The 16,831-nt window shown below is 47.6% G+C and overlaps 1 protein-coding gene across 1 annotated transcript in view; it reads right to left on the bottom strand.

The window, feature by feature from the left end:
• Positions 1 to 16,831, bottom strand: part of ZC2HC1B (zinc finger C2HC-type containing 1B) — a 515,316-nt gene that overhangs the window by 159,144 nt on the left and 339,341 nt on the right. Inside the window, exon 6 of the mRNA XM_069609006.1 lies at positions 15,159 to 15,304. Within this exon, the coding sequence (XP_069465107.1) occupies positions 15,159 to 15,304 (146 nt within the window). The remainder of the gene's footprint in view (positions 1 to 15,158; positions 15,305 to 16,831) is intronic.

Below are 16,831 nucleotides of genomic sequence, written 5' to 3'. Positions count from 1 at the left end.
GGCTGTTACAGTAGTCCAGCTTCGAGAGCACCAGGGCTCTAGAGACAGTGAGCTTCTGGGGGAAGGAGAGGAAAGGAAGGATACCTCTGAGGAGGTGTAGCTGGTAGTGTGACTTCTTAGAGACGTCGGATATGTGAGGAGAGAAGGAGAGTGTGGAGTCGAAGATGGCCCCAAGGTTTTTTGCCTTGCAGGTAGGAGCAGGAAGAGGGCCCAGAGAGGCCGGCCAGAGAGCTGCAGGGAAGGAGGGAGTGGGTGTGCCGATGAGTAGAATCTCAGTCTTACTGGCATTAAGGCAGAGGTTGTTGGCGGCACACCATTCCTGGATAGCAGAAAGACAGTCAGAGATGAGGGAAGGAGAAGAGGGGGCCGAGGGTAGCCTGAAAATGAGCTGAGTATCATCCGCATAGCACTGAAAGTTGGGGCAGAGAGCGGCGATGCGGTAGGCGAGAAGTGCCAGATACTGGTTGAACAGCCAGGGAGAGAGGTTAGATCCCTGGGGGACACCACAGGTAGAAAAAAAGATGTCAGAGAGGAAAGACCCCAGTTGGACCTGGGAGGGTCGATTGGAGAGGAAAGAGGTCAGCCACGCCAGAGCCTGACCAGTGATACCCAGGTTATCACGGAGACGGTTGAGCAGGATGGTATGGTTGACAGTATCAAAGGCAGAAGAGAGATCAAGCAAAATGAGAACACATGGAATGTTAGAGTCAAGGTTCGAGAGCAGGTCCTCACGGATGTTCAGGAGAGCAGTTTCCATGCTTCTGGCAGCTCTGAAGCCAGATTGATGGTCATGAAGACTAACAACAGATTCAGCATGGAGATTAAGCTGGGAGATGGCCAGTTTCTCCAGGAGCTTGCCCAGGAAGGGAGTGATAGAGATTGGGCGATAGTTAGCTGGGCAGGAAGGGTCGGAAGAGGGTTTCTTAAGAAGGGGGTGCACAAGGGAGTGCTTGAGAGGGGATGGGAGGACTCCAGAGGCGAAGGAGTGATTGCAGAAGTCAGCAAGGGCAGGAGCCAAGGAGTCGATGTGGTCCTTGATAGTCTTGGAGGAACTGGGGTGGATCTGTTTTGACGAGACTTTCATAGATCGGACTTGTCTTGAAACCTCGTCAGCAGAAAAAAGGGGAAAGGCAGAGAAGGAGAGAGGAGGGGTGGCTGCAGAAGGGCCAGAGGAAGGGCAGGGAATAGAGGGGGAGAGGTGATAGGAGGAGAGTGAGGACAGGATGTCCTTGAGTTTTTTAAATGAAGTGAGAGGCCAGTGCCGTGCAGAGGGCCTGGGACGGGACAGGAGAGGTAGAGACTGCAGCAGGGTTGGCCAGCTCCTTGCAGATTTTAAAGAGTTCGGCCGAATTGTTAGATGCCGCAGAGATGCGGGCTTGGATAAGGGCTCTCTTCTTGGTGAGAACGGTGAGCCGGTATTGCCTTTGGAGCAGGCGACAGGCCAGTTTGTCAGAGGATGAACATGAAGCACGCCATTTCCTCTCTGCCACCCTGGACTCGCGTTTGAGGGTGACGAGATCCGAGTCATACCAGGAGTTACATTTGGCTTTGGGCTTCAGGCGGATTCTCATGACAGGGGCAAGGATATCAAGAGTATCAGATATAGCAGAGTGGAGAGTGGAGAGGGCTGTGTCAGGGTGGGAGTCAGCCGAAGGGAGAGGAGGGGGCGAGAAGGTGGCTGCGAAAGCCTCAACAGACACGCGCTTCATGGGTCGGATGACCGAGAAGGAAGGTGGCAGTGATGGGGTGGCTTTGCCTGTGGGGTAGGGAGGGTGAGGTGGGAGGAGAGGAGAAAGTGATCACTCCAGGAGAGAGGAGTGGAGAGAGGGACAGAGAGGGGAAGGTCAGAGGAGATCAGGGCATCAAGAGTGTGCCCTGCAGAATGAGTCGGCACACAAGGGAGAATAGAGAGTGAGAGCGAGTCACAGAGGTTGTGAAAGAGTCCAGAGGGGGGACAGGAGCCATCCAGGTGGATGTTGAAGTCTCCAAGAAAGAGGAGTTGAGTGGTTGAGGACAGGAGTGAGGAGGAGAGGTCTGCCCACTCAGAGAGGAAGAAGGAAATTTGACCAGGTGGCTGATAGATAGTAGCCACGGTAAGGGAATGGCTAGGAGAGAGAGAGAGTCGGCAGACAAGACATTCAAAAGAGGAGTAGGTCTGCGTGGGAGTAACAGTGGCAGGAATCCACTCAGGGAAGATAAGGGCCACACCCCCCCAGCACGGTTGGGCCTGGGCACGGAGAGGATCTTAACTGTCAGGTAGCATACCAAGAGCTAAATTGCTGGACAAACTGAAGAAGTGGGGCATTGACCCGCAATTGATCTACTTTATTCAATCTCTGTACACTAAAACCTCAGTTACTGTACTTCTCAGCTCTGTTGGTCACCAATCGGAATACACATCTGTGACTCAAGGTTTAAAGCGGGGATGCGTTCTGGTCCCAATATTGTACAATGCTTTCATTGCTGGCATGGACGCTTCCTTGCACACCAAGCAAATTTTCCCCCAAAGATAAATGGAGCTAAGACCACAAGCATGTTCTATGCAGATGACATTATTATTTTTCGACTAGACTTGCATCTGCCTGCAGCGATCATTAACAGTATTATTAGACATCGCTAGGGATAACGAAATGGTCATTAATATATTACAAACTAGTACAATGTCTTTGGGTTGTTTACGTACAGTTATTTAAAAGTACAAATGGCAAATGGATAATACAGCATTGAAGAACGTACAAGAATTTATATACTTGGGTTTCCCAGTAAAAATCAAGCCAACCTGCTCATATTATGAAGATTGTTTGTATGAAAAAGTGTGGAAAAGATGGTTGGTTATAAAGAACTTTATTGAGAATAAAGGGGGGCGTAACATTGCTGGATTTATAGAGATCTATAAAATAAGCATGGTCCCAGCAATATTATATGCACTTGAGGTATTATCCTTGGATGAGGTCAAATGGCTGGGAAAATTGGAAGCAAAGTTGCTGCGATCGATAATCAATCTCTTGAAAGCAGTCCCGGTAGAAGCCTTGATGCTTGAGTATGGTCTTCTTTAATTATATTCGCTCTGGTGTGTTAGGAGCGTAATGTTATGTGCTAGGCTGGGAGGATCAGACCTTAGCTCTAACACACTTTTACAGCTGTTGGGTAAAGGTACGTCCCCTTATTTGAACCCATTCATTGCAGATCTGAAGAGCTTTGCTGCAAAACACCTGTCAACTCTGGGTCTTGATCAGAATTGTATGGAAACTTATCAAACTAAAGACCCAACAATGGGACACAATTATCAATATCGAGAAACTTCACCAATTCAAAATATATAGAGAATACTCTTAGCAAAGCTTCAAAGGAAACTTCCCACATATCTACCTAATCAAAAGCAGTAACTATGAGTTAGAGCATTTTGTTTTACATCTCAGTTTTAACATACTCCCTACCAAAGATTTCATCAGTTGTTGGCATGCTAATGTTCCTTGTGATGACTTATGCAGGAGTTGCAAGTTAGAAACAGGGACTGCTAGACACGTTTTAACATCCTGTCCTGCCTTTGTGGACTTATATAAAAAGGGTTATAGCAACTTTGCAAGCTCTATTACTAATATAAGAGAAGATCAATGTTGGTCAATAATTACGGGTGCTCAATCCGTTGTGGTCGGTGCTGCTGTTTTTGATATATGGAACTTGTTTATAAAAATTGTTGAGAAGTGAAAGAAATTAGAATGTATACCATTGGAGGTCTTACTTTTTTAATTGTGGATAATTTTTGATTTGAGTGATTGCTTATAATTATCTGTAACAATTTCTGTTTGAAACTTAAGGTTATTTTAAATATGAAGATTAATAGTAATTCCTTTAATGTTTGTAATGTGCTTAAAGTTTGTTTTCAATTCAACTAATGCACAATAAATGTGATGTCATACATGCATGCTAACATGTGTAAGGGCCTACTTTGCTATATATTTACCAAACATGGCATCCATTGTACACGCAGCTCACCACAGAAAATGTTGAATCCAGCTCGACAACACATTGCCCCGCCATTTATAGGTAAACAGAAGAATCAGATGCTAGTTATGCGCAAATCCTAATTTTGTATTAGTTCCTGGTATTTATTACTTGTCGAACCAGCACAGTTTCCTTTCTCATTATCAGCTACTAGAAGAAACAAAATTCTGCATGCCACCATTCGAAGATATAAGATACGAGACATCCCCTTCAAGCAGAAATCTTTCTATCCTAACACTGAACGGTATTATATGATATAAGTCATTTCTAACACGCCTGTTGACAAGAATTTCTAGGCGCAACAAGATAAGGGAGGGAAGACAGGAGGAGGAAAGATAAATGATCTTACTAGGCCTTGTGTCATTCAGATCGTGCAAGTGCGAGAATGAGAAGAGCAAGGGGAAAGGGAGGGGGGATGTGCAAAGGAGAGGGGAGGGAAAAACAGGGAAGCAATGCTCTGAATAAGTGCAGCCAGGGCCGGGCGTCTCTGGGTAGTGCTAGGAGAACAAGTCACTGTAGGTCTACTGTTACAACCCCTAACTGCATGGTAGGCCCAGAGACAAGGGTGACTGATCAAGAAAGAGCCTAAATCCAGTGAAACTCTGAGGGTAGTCAAGCAACCAGTCGGTACAGCACACAGGGAGGTCAGCAGGGGAGGGAGAGAGTAAAAAGCAGAGGAGAAGAGGAACATTTTGAGTTGCTTCCGGAGCTTCAGGGGGTCCAGCTCAAGTTTGAGAGGAGCAGGGAGGCCATTCCAGAAGGAGGCACATGCAGAGGAGAGTGATCTACCTCCCACTCTCTGCCCGGAGGAGAGTCTAACGCTTAGAGAGTTGGAGGTAGCTCAAGAAAGCCCAGAGGAGATATTAGAAGCATTCAGGTGGATGCTGAGATATCTGATCGGTCCTCCCTCATAAAGCCAACCGCTGGGTCAGGATCAGGTAATGGCTTCCATCCCCTGGGCACATGGGGTGGGGGGTTATCTGAGGGAAAGAAGTGATGACATCCTTGGAGTCATCACCCTGCTCATAAGCATTTGCTAATGCTAGGCATATTTCATAGAACTCAATTAGCTTTACTCCTTAAAATACTGTGCTCTTGGGTTCAGTAGGAGGCGCAGCGCAAGATGGCTGCGGGCTAGAAGAGCTCCTGACAATGCAAGAACAGATCTGCAAAAAGACGCAGAAATTAGCAATCAGAACGCAACATAAATTAAGCGAGATCGAATCGCTTTTCAACAGGATCCAGAGGAACTAACGCGCAAGAGAATCCGAGTCCGAAATCATAATTTGGCAGACTGCAACGGGTGACAGCAAAAAGCCCACCAACACTACTGCATCCAGTACGCCGGAGACTGATCTGCGCTCGCCGAGCCAGCACAGCAGTGCACGCACCCTTCACGGCAGACAGAGGAACAGACACCCGACCCGCCCCCCATTCACGTTGGGGCTCAGCAAAATCTCGCTGTGGGGCCCCCCCTATACAAGCAGCCGATAACAGACATATACGCGCCTGTAGAGGCGGGAGCACGCTGCAGCAACCCGCAGTGGACTATCGGGAAAGTAAGAGCTCTGGCACCGGCCTGAGCGGGGGTGAGAGGATCAGCCTCAACAACTGTGCCCTGACTGGACCAGAGAGACCAGCGGCCTCCATCCGGCGGCCGCTGCGCTGGGGTAATGTGCCAGCATAATCGAGTCCACTTCAAGCTACCAGACCCAAGTAAGTCGGAGGGGGGAGGGGAGCCCGGGTCGGGCCCGACAAGCGGGGTGATAACTGCATCCCAGCTCCCCACAGCAGTAGCACGTCTCAAAATAGCGCATATCGGCCTGTGCCTGTGTGACCCGACCCTCCCCTCCTGTGCACACACCCTCGCTCCTGGAGCAGCTGAAGCACATTGAGGGACCCAGCAGAGCTGCACACACAAACTAGGTGCACCCCACAGCCTAGCAACACCCTGGGCAGCCGCCGGCAAGGCTGATAAAAGCCGGCCAACTACCCTAGCCAGTTGAAGCTGCGTATTGCAGCCCCGCAGCACCTGCGTGGGAGGGGGAACCCGGACTGAGGCGGCGGCCCCGCGAGCTGGGGGGGCGCCGGATCACAAGTAAGTGCAGGCAGAAATCGAGCGGCTCTGTTCCCAGAAAACCGGGACTTAGAAGGTTTGGTGGCGTCCTGAGTGATCCCGGTGACGCTCAAGGTCCCCCAAACATTGCCCACAATGGTCCAATCACTCTGCTGTGGAGGGGAGGAGAACACCCCGGGACGGGCCAGGGTATAGGCACAGAACGGAGCCACGTGTGCTGGAAGCATAGAAGTACTCGAACTGAGACCCCCCGCCCCCGAGGTACGCTGAACTTGGAAGCGGGGACGCCAAGGCCAGATCTAGGGTAGGAGCATGCCTGCAAGAGCCCACCCCCCATTGGCATGAGCGTAATCCTACTAATTTGAGTGTCCTGCAGCTACACCCACATGGAGACCCGAACCAATCTGGGCCCCTGACAGAAACAAAACTTGTGACTGATCCTGAGGCAGAGGTGGAGGCAGAAAGCTGTTGCAGATCTTGGGAAGCTGCATGAGCAGGGGGTGGTTCTCCCCCACTCCCTGTTTCCTTTATGACACATTCAAAAGTGCTGCAGGCCCGTTCTGTCTTGGAGGCCAGATAAGCCCATAATGAACAGCTGAATGTAAAACCTAGACAAGCCTCACCAGAGACACTGGCCTTTGATACCTCCACACCAACTGGTGCCGCTACTAAGTGCCGCCCCTCCCCCGACCTGCAGTGCGCTCCGGCTGTAGGGGAACACCGTTGGTGTGCTAGCCAGACTGGCAAAATACGGATCGGGCCGAGGTGGAGTCCGCCCAACAACAAGGCACGGATTCGGTAGCGGAGGCTCTGCCAAGACACTGAAGTGAGCTCCCTCGCCCCCAACGTGTGCGCTGGGTGCGAGCGGTGTGTGGCGCTGCGGCCGAGGGTGGCCTCATTGGGCTGCACCAACAACCATCAGAGGACCTAGAGGATCAAACTCACGCCGTGCCATGTACTGCGGGGACCAACCTACCTATATCCTCCAAATCTGGTGGGACATACCTTCATGCCTCCCTCACCCCCCACCTAATTGCAGAGACATTTGATTGACAGGCGGCAACTAAGAGTTTGTAATTAGACATCAGCACCTACAGGACTTAAGTACCCTGGGGCGGTGTGCAGCGCAAGGCGACTCTTAACCCCCCCAAAATGACGTGGAGACGGTTGCCTTGCTGCTCACCCTATTCAGAGAGTGGGGGACGAACTAGCCAAAAGGAGAACTCTCCCCAATATAATGGAGCACGACAGCCTCACAACTACATAACTGGGAGCTCTACAAAAACCGGGAGAGCCCCAGGAAAAGAATAAGACTAGGCCCAGACTTGCCCTGGAGCTTAACCACAAAAACAACCTCAAGCAGGGAAGAAGGGGTCAGTAAACACCAAGTGGTGTCCTGAATGGTCACACAAGGGAATTTACTCCAGATCTAATCCCAGACCAGCCGACCACTGTGACACCAGGGGGCACCCGAACAGACCAACAACACTGGGCATCAAAAATCCTATAATACCCAACCACATGGAATACCGCTGAGAAACCCAATCGGACTGAACCACCCGCAGCAGAAACCCACGAGAACAAGTGTCAGGAGGCCTACATGGAGTCTCAACGGTGAGAAAACCTAATGCCCGGGAACAAAGGGAAAACCACCCACCCGAGAACCAAAACACCGGCGAAAAATCAAAGTCGTCTGCTAGAAAGCTGCTGGAACACATCACAACAGAGTGCCCCCCAGGACCCCCCGAATCAGGGAGAACTAACAACGCCCAACAACTCCACGCCCCAGGACGACATGGCCATAAATAAGGAAGAGCTACTTGACTGCCTAAAGGGCATGGAAACTAGGATGACAAATAAGATCCAGACCCAACTAGAAATGATGAAAGAAGAGCTGAAGACATCCCTGAAAGAGGTTCGACAAGAAATAGATGAACTCGGAGGTAGAGTAGACACACTTGAAAATGGTCTCTCACATATGGCAGAGGAGGCAAAGCAATACAATGGCTTACTAGACCAAGTTGCCAGGGCCACAAATAATCTTGAGATCCAAACCGAAGATTTGGAAAATCGCTCACGAAGATCCAACATCCGGATCAAGGGCCTCCCAGAAATGATCCAGGATAAAGACCACCGAGACACCATGCAGCACTGCTTCAGCAGCATCCTGGACAACTCCCCCCCAGAGAGATTCGAATTTGACAGAATTCACAGAGTAGGCCCAAAAAGGAACAAGCCAGGAGCGAGACCTAGAGATGTTCTCATCGCTATGGCCTCGTATAGTCTGAAGGAAGACATCTTGAGAGCCGCACACACCCACAAAGAACTAACAAATCAATGGAGGGCGGATCCAACTGTACCAAGACCTAGCGTTAGTCACCCTACATAAGAGGAAGCTTATGCAACCGATCACAAAAGCGCTAAAAGCCAAACAAATCGCATATAGATGGACATTCCCTTTTGGACTAGCCTTCTCCTGGAAAGAGCAACAAAGGAGGATCAGTACATGCGAGGAAGGCCCCTCATTACTACAAATTGAGGGAGAACAAAGCCAAACCGAAACTAGCCCACAAAATAGCGCACCTAGCAGCCAAAACAACCAATGGGAATGGTCATCCGAAAAGAAAAGAAGGACTACCAGAGAAAAGAAACTGGCAGGCCCCTTCAAATATCACGAGTGTTACACCCGGAAGAAGACACTAAATAAATTAGTGACTGGAAGAGAAACTGAGAAATCACCTGACCTCAGCAGGTGGGCTACTTCAAAATAGCCCAAACAATCATGGAGGAAAGGGAAAAAAGGCTTATATTGGAACCAAACCGGGAAAAGATGCATTCCCGACATACAGAACAATGGGGAGGGGACCCACAATGTGTGTGGGTTGGGAGGAGAAACTCAAATCCCCTGCACGGAATACCACAGTGGAGGGGAGAGGGAGTGGGGAGGAGGGAAATTTGGCCAAACGGAGACTGAGCTGCATAAAGAGGGGATCCGGGTCCTGAAGAAAAGGCCCATCCCCCAAAAATGGAAGAAACAACAAACAACGAAGCGGAATGGGGAGATAATTCCCCAAAAGACACACTAAAAGACAGAAGCAACAAACATACCCCAAACAAAAATGGCAGATACACTGATGATCGTCTCACTAAATGTACAAGGGCTGAACTCCCCCGGGAAACGCAGAGCGATTCTCAACAGGCTCGAGAAGATGCCTGCAACGGTAGCGATCCTGCAAGAAACCCACCTCTTGAAAGCGGATGAAAAAAGGATGCGCAATAAGGCCTTCGCACAACAATACTTCGCCTCCAGCAGCTCGAAATCAAAAGGGGTCGCAATTCTGCTGGCTAAAGAATTGAACTTCCGAAAGCAACAAATGATTAGCGATACAGAAGGGAGATATCTGGGAATCAAGGGAAAGATTAAGGGCAAGACCTACACAATCCTGGCGATATACGCACCCAACGACAGACAAGATCGATGCATCAAAGATCTCCTACTAAAATTAGAGAGTTGGTGCGAAGGCCAGACAATCATAGGAGGGGATTTCAACTGCGTAATGGACCCTGGCCTGGACAAAACTCTGCCCCCTACGGCAGCCGACCAGAGAAACAGACAGGCATTGGGAAAGTTCCTCAGAGAACTAGAAGTAATCGAGACCTGGCGCTTCTTCCAAGGAGACACGAGCGAATACACCCACTATTCTGCAGTACACAGAGGGTACTCCAGGATAGACATGATCGATAGACATGATCGATAGACATGATCCTGGTCCCAGCAACTCTAATCCCCCAAGTGACGAAGGTGGAAATTGGGGCAGAATATATTACAGATCATGCCCCAGTACTAGTCAGCCTGGAAATAGACGGAGAAAAAAGAAAACAACGCACGCCGTGGAGACTCAACGACCTGATCCTGCGCGACCTGGCGCTTAGAGCACACATGGAAGAAACTATAAACGCTTATTTCAGAGAGAACGACAACGGCGAGGTTGATTGGAAAACAATCTGGGACGCGGGGAAGGCCGTAATCAGGGGAGAATTCATGGCCCAGGCAGCCTGGACTGGGAATACCTGCAGATGATCTTGGAGAAATGTGGGTGTGGGACACAATTCAGCAAGATGATCCTGGCCGCACCTCAAAACAAGTGGATATACGGAGAGGTACGCGCCAGGGCTGCCCCCTATCCCCACTAATATTTGCAATGGCTATGGAACCACCAGCAGCGCGATACAGGCAAGACCCCGATGTAAAAGGAGTGCAAATCAAGGAGACCCCGCAGAAAATAGCATTATATGCCAATGATGTGATGCTCTATATGGAAGACACAACAAATACATTACCGAGAGCCGTAGCGACACTGGAAGAATTTGCCACCATATCCGGGTTTACAATCAACTACAATAAATCAAAAGCACTGAACATAACGGAGGACACAAATACAATAAACAGCATGAAGCAGAAATTCCCCCTGAAAAGGGAGAAAAACACCCTAGAATACTTGGGAGTACACCTAGCAAAGAGATTTGAGGACCTATACAGGGTAAACATCCCCCGCTTTGGAAACAACTAAAGGCGGACCTGCTGAGGTGGGATAACCAGGAACTATCGTGGTTTGCCAGAATAGCAGCAGTAAAAATGACCCTGCTCCCCCGCCTACTATACGTGACCAGTTCAATACCCGCCGAGATCCCACCACAGTTAATCAGAGAACTATATAGCTTCATGTGGGTGAAAAAGAGACCCAGAATACAGAGACGCATACTGATCCGCCCCCCGCTCCTGGGAGACCTCGGGGTCCCAGATCTGGGCAGATACATCATGCCAGCACACTTGGCCCCCATACTCCAGTGGCTCAACCAACCGCCACCAAATGATGGAGAGACATAGAACAAGCATCCATACAGATCCTGATAACAGCGCTCCTGGCACTGAACCCCAAGGCCCGCGAAGCAGAAGGAAAATTACTAGGAGCCACTAAAACAGCCCTGAGTAACTGGGACAGAGCCATGCAAATGAAAAAGATCAAACTAGAGCTGGGCCCATTATCCCCAATAGCACATAACATCGACTTCACCCCAGGCTTGAGGAAGACATTTTGGGAGGGATGGGAGGGCGCAGACACCCTGACACTGCAAGACATGTACCAAAACAGTAACCAAATCCCTTTCTTAGACTGCAAAAAGAAATTCGATCTGGGGGAAAACGAAAGATTCAGATACATGCAAGTACGACATTGGATCTCCCACCCATCAGTGAAAAGAGTGGTAGCAAGAGCCCCAACAGGCTTGGAACTAACAATGCAAGAGGGGGAACCAAAGAGAGGAATATCAAGAATCTACAGACTGCTTGATGGGGCACAACCAACGGACAACCTAATATATAAAGAGAACTCGGAAAAAGACGTAGGAGAGTCGATAACGGAAAGAGAGTGGGACCAGATATGGACAAGATCCCACAGATCCTCCAAATGTACAGCAATTAAAGAAGCTGCATATAAATTATGCTACAGATGGTATATGTCCCCCCACAGATTACACAAAATAAACCCAAAGTATCCCCCAAACTGCTGGAGACAATGTGGAGAGAGAGGAGATCTATTCCACATGTGGTGGTCATGCCCCAAGGAAATTTCTTATTGGAAGGAGATACTGGGACACATCAAAGACATTACTGGCAGAGACTTACCAGTCTCACCTAAGGTGATCCTGTTAGGAGCGGAGGCAGAGGGATTATACGCAGCATCGGGACACATGGCCACCCTAATAACACACTTATTATCAACAGCACGAATGACATTGGCACAACGGTGGAAAACGCTAGAGGGCCCGACGACACCATGGTGGTGGGTGAAAATATGGGTAGTAATGGCAACGGAGAAGGTAGCTGCCATAAGAACAGGAACATACCAGAGATACTTGTCCATATGGTCCCCTTTTAGAGACTTTGTCGGAGACAGGGAAGCCCATTTCTATAAACCATGGACGCTCAGAAATATATCGATCACTTGACAATCCAGAACAGGGAGAGAGAGAGAGGGAGAAAGACTGCACAACGAGAAAACCAGAAGGGGACAACAAAGGACTCAAGAACCCAGTAAGAATGGCCATGGGGGGGGGGGGGTGGTTCGAGGGAGGGAAGACCAAAGGGGCCAAAATGAATCAAAAAAGGGGAAAACCCCAGAGATACAGGACAATATACGATATAGCAACAAGAGTAAATAGGACTATGTTGTAAGAAATGTAAGGTTGCACTTACTAGACTTGGAATACGATATCGCCTAAGGGAAATAAATCTGTTTAAAAAAGAGAATAATGGAAAAGAAAGCGGGGGGAATTAATTGTTTAATTGTTATACTCAAGAACTTACTTAAGAAAGAAATGAAAACTGACTGTAAGAAGAATGCTTAAAATACTACACTGGTTTTCTTATGCATGCTTATAACCTATGCTCTTGAGAAGAAAATAAAAAATAACGTTTGTAAAAAAAAAAAATGCTGTGCTCTTTCAAGATGGAGGTGGAATGCAAGGAGGAGATGAAAATGGACTACAGCGCATTGCGTCTTGCATTTATGCCTTGTTTTAATGCTCTCCCAGTTTAAAATGACCCCGTGTTTATTTTTACACTAAGATTGTTTGTGAACTATGCAGCAAAGGAATGCACGAAATGCAAGCAATGCACGAAATGCAAAGTCTCCACACAAAAGAGGCACCTGGTACACAGGACCAGCAGGAAATCTGTCAATTTCCCTCTAGGCAAGTCCACTGCTGGGTAAAAACATATACTAATCATGGCTTTTATTAAGCAATCCCTTTCACAGACCTTAGAAAGTAGCATCTGAGTTTTAAGATATTGGCTGGCTGAAATGGGTAAGGCTAAAACAGCTGCAAACATTTAACTGACAGATATAAGTAATATCTCATCATGGGCATTGTGATGATTCACTTACTCTTGTCACTTCTCCACAAGGGGAAGCCTTTTTGCACGAGGCTAGGGAGGTGCGGCCGCCACCCAATAGTGCCCTTAGTGGTGGTTTAATGTGGGAGGGCCTCATGGTGAGGAAATCCCCCCTCTGGGGACAAGGATGAACAACTGGGGTGCAGCCCATTAAATACTGTCACTCCCTAAAAAATTCCCTAGCCTTCCCCACTGTTGAGAACCATTTTGTGGAAAGTAAACCTATGTATTTCTGTAATAGAGGAGAGAAATATAAAACCAAAGGTACTAGGACAAAGAAGAGCACAGGAGACATGAAGGTCATTGACTGTGCTAGTATTGGTACAAAGTTGCCTAGAGGAGGTATGCAGATTAAGTTATCAACAAAAACAAAGTCCTTTTACAATACGCCAGGGTGGGACTGGAAACATTGTATAAGTATTGACGACAGACTAATCAATCTGTCAAACCCAGCCCAGAGAAGCACGGAAACCCGCAGGAGTTTCAAAAGCTGTGGGCATACCAGAGTCAGGGAAGAGTGTAGGATGCCAGCGAGGCAAGGAAGAAGTAATCTGCAGGTCCAGCTGATACAGACCGGAAAGTGAAGCAGGAAAGAAGAGCCGAGCAGCAGACCAGAGCGCGGAGCAACTGCAGTGTTGTGGAAAGTAAAGAGACTGGTGCAGCGAAGAGAAGAACCCCAGTCCAAGGAAGTCCCAGTGGCGTGCCGCAATCCCTCTGAAGGTGCGAGAGACCCAGAGGGGACACTTCGGTGGAAGCTAGAAGGGTCGGGGACCCTAATAATGAAAAGCCAAGCATCCGAGCAGAGCTTCCTCATCGCAGTGGCAGCCATAAGCCCACTGACCACCGGAGAAGGGTCGGAGACCCTAACACTGAAAAGCCACGCATCCGAGGAGAGCTTCCTTGTTGCAGTGGCGACCATAAGCCCCACTGACCACGAGAGAAAGCTCAAGGACCCTAACACTGAAAAGGCAAGCATCCGAGGAGAGCTTCCTCGTCATAGTGGTGACCATAAGCCCACTGACCACCAGAGAAAGGTTGTGGACCCTAAGACTGATAAGCCAGGCATCCGAGGAGAGCTTCCTCGTCTCAGTGGTGACCATAAGCCCACTGACAACCAGAGAAGGGGCAGGAATCCTAACCAACATAAACCAAGTAGTTGAGGACAGTTTCCTCATTGTAGTGGCTGTAATCCACCAACTGACAACCAGAGATGGATCGGGACGCCAACAAAAGTGAACTGAACAAGCAAAGAGAACTTTCTCATCGCAGTGGCAACATTAAGTCCAGGGATCAGCAGAGAAGGATTTTAAACTTTGATAACAACAAAATAGAATGGCAAAGTGTGAATCAAACAGAGGGTGGTGAGAGGGAACATTTGGGACACCAGGAGAAGGGAGTCATTCTCCTGGCTCAGAATGAATAGCTGTGCTAAAGTTGCCAGGAGAAGGGAGTCTTTCCCCATGACCTTGCTGTGAACTGTGCCAAGCAATACCGGGAGAAGGGAGTCATTCTCCTGGTACCAAACCGAGTTGTAGAGAAGCCAGGGGAAGGGAGTCATCCCCCATGGTTCTATTGGAAACTTTACCCAGCTACACAAGGAGAAGCGATTTGTGTGAATACCGTAAGCCAGGGGAAGGGAGTCATCCCCCAGGCACATTTTTGTTGCAAGAGAACAATTTTTTTGTTCACATAAATGCTGATACCTGACAGGGTTTTTCTTTCCCATGCATGTAGTTTTGAAAAAATAAAATGTAAAGAAAAAAGAATAGTACTAGCAAATGGCACAAACATGGTTGACATTGGTATACCTTAACCGTAGCTGCCTATGAGGAGTAACATTCCCTACAAAATGACCTGTTTGGGGGCCCTTTACCACAGCTTGCATGCCTTATTTCCCTTACTGTGCATAAAGGTCACTGGCCTGTTGAACTCTGGCAGAAGCCTACTTCTTGGACATGATATACTAAAGCTCTTTCAATAAAGTTACAAAACTAGACAACCAGAAACAGGCCTTGGGCTGAAAAGTAATTGAAAGAATGCTTGGGTACATAGAAACCAAAATCATTTGGTGAAGACAATGATTGTTTCTAAACTGGAAGGATGGATTCAGATTTGACTTACCTGCATTCTTGAAAGACTCTTGGCTGTTGCTTGTGGTGAAGGCTTTACCATGACCTGCCTAGCAGCTTGATCCTTGCAGAAGCTGATATGCCTTGCTGCTGCATTTTCATTGAATCTTCTCCCACAGTATGGACATTGGATGTAATCTGAAGAGGGGAGCCCACCAATCAAAGTTCAGTAATTGTCAAAAAATAAGTTCAGGCCAAATTCTGAGATCTTCATGGCTTGTGCAGGAAAAACAATTTAAAATTGACCCTTTGGATTTGAGGACAGAGAACAATTGATTGAATAAAAAGTTTGAAAAGCTCAAATAATACTTTTGCATAAATGTTTTTGTAGTACTTTTTGCATCAATAAAGGACCATCGGATTATTCATGTGGCAAACTTGAACTCCTTATATAAGCTCATATATAATCTTACTAACAAAGAATATGTCCTACTTTAAATATATATGTTTATATTTCTTACTGCCATTAAGACACCTCTTCTTGCTCTCAACCTCCACCAATTCAAATAATTCAAAGTACTGCTTCCAATTCACCAATGCTTGATCATTTTAGGGGCCGCCAAGGTGGATCAGTTATTGATTACTTCATAATAAATGACATGCAGGTGTGTAATAGAGTTGTGAGCGATTAAAATCCTTTATCATTGACCCTCTCTTTTACCAATGAAGCACCCCAGGCTATCTTTCATAGAGGACAATCTAACGGCTGACAGATGGAGGATTAGATGGGAATGTATTGACCCCTCAATGTTTCATAACCAGGACATGAAGGCAGTCTCTCCGCTCCTACTAGAATGTTTGAGAGTCCCAATCCAGATAGCATGATGTTCACATTTGGAAAGATGGTAAACACTATTGCCGCCAATAAAATCCCAAATGCTGGTTATCCACACCCTATACAGCGCTCTGCTGCTCTCGAGCTAGGTCCATGCTTTAAACAATAAAAAAATAAAAATAAAAATAAAATAAAGGAAGCCTCGGAGTGATCCACCTTGTCTCAGTATTTGGATTGAGAAAAACAATTGTGAAGAAAGCCTCGGGAGTGATCTCCCTCATCTAAGTAATCCCATTAAGCATAGGTAGAATAGCTCAGTAGCAGCGCGCTCGTCTTGGAAGCAAGACGGTGCAGAGCAACACAATTTTGAATCCCGGGTGCCGTTCCGCCGACCAGGGCAGATCTTGCGGGTGGAAAGGAAACCCACCCGCAGACTCGTAGTTTGCCGGTCCAGAAACAACGGTTCTGGTAAGCCTACCGGCACCGTTGTTTCCGGACCAGGAAACTTGTAATGAGGGTTAATGACAGGGTTTGGATTAAAAGAGCTCAACGCATTTCGGGAAACACAATCCCTTCATCAGGAGTGAAATTTCATACAGTTCACATACGTGTGTCAATCTTCAAGCTTCAACTCTCATCTACAAAGTAAATCAAATGTGCAGGTAAATTTAGGGTCTCTAATAGTGAAATAATTCCATTAAATTCATTATGTGTAAGTGTAAATGCATCACCTTGCTGGTCATCACAAGATGTTCATCCAATTATCAATGTGGTACTTTTAGACTGTTCTCCCACAGCGAGAAAAGGAGGGGGTTGGTTGTGTCATCACTTTAATTCTAGAGAAAATATTAAATGGAAGTCTATGATTCTCATGCTAGATATATATTGCA

Source organism: Ambystoma mexicanum, chromosome 4q, assembly GCF_040938575.1.
Source record: "Ambystoma mexicanum isolate Mex_15411 chromosome 4q, UKY_AmexF1_1, whole genome shotgun sequence".
NCBI lineage: Eukaryota > Metazoa > Chordata > Amphibia > Caudata > Ambystomatidae > Ambystoma > Ambystoma mexicanum.
Note: the sequence above shows the minus strand (reverse complement) of the source record. Positions and strands in the feature narration are given on the sequence as shown.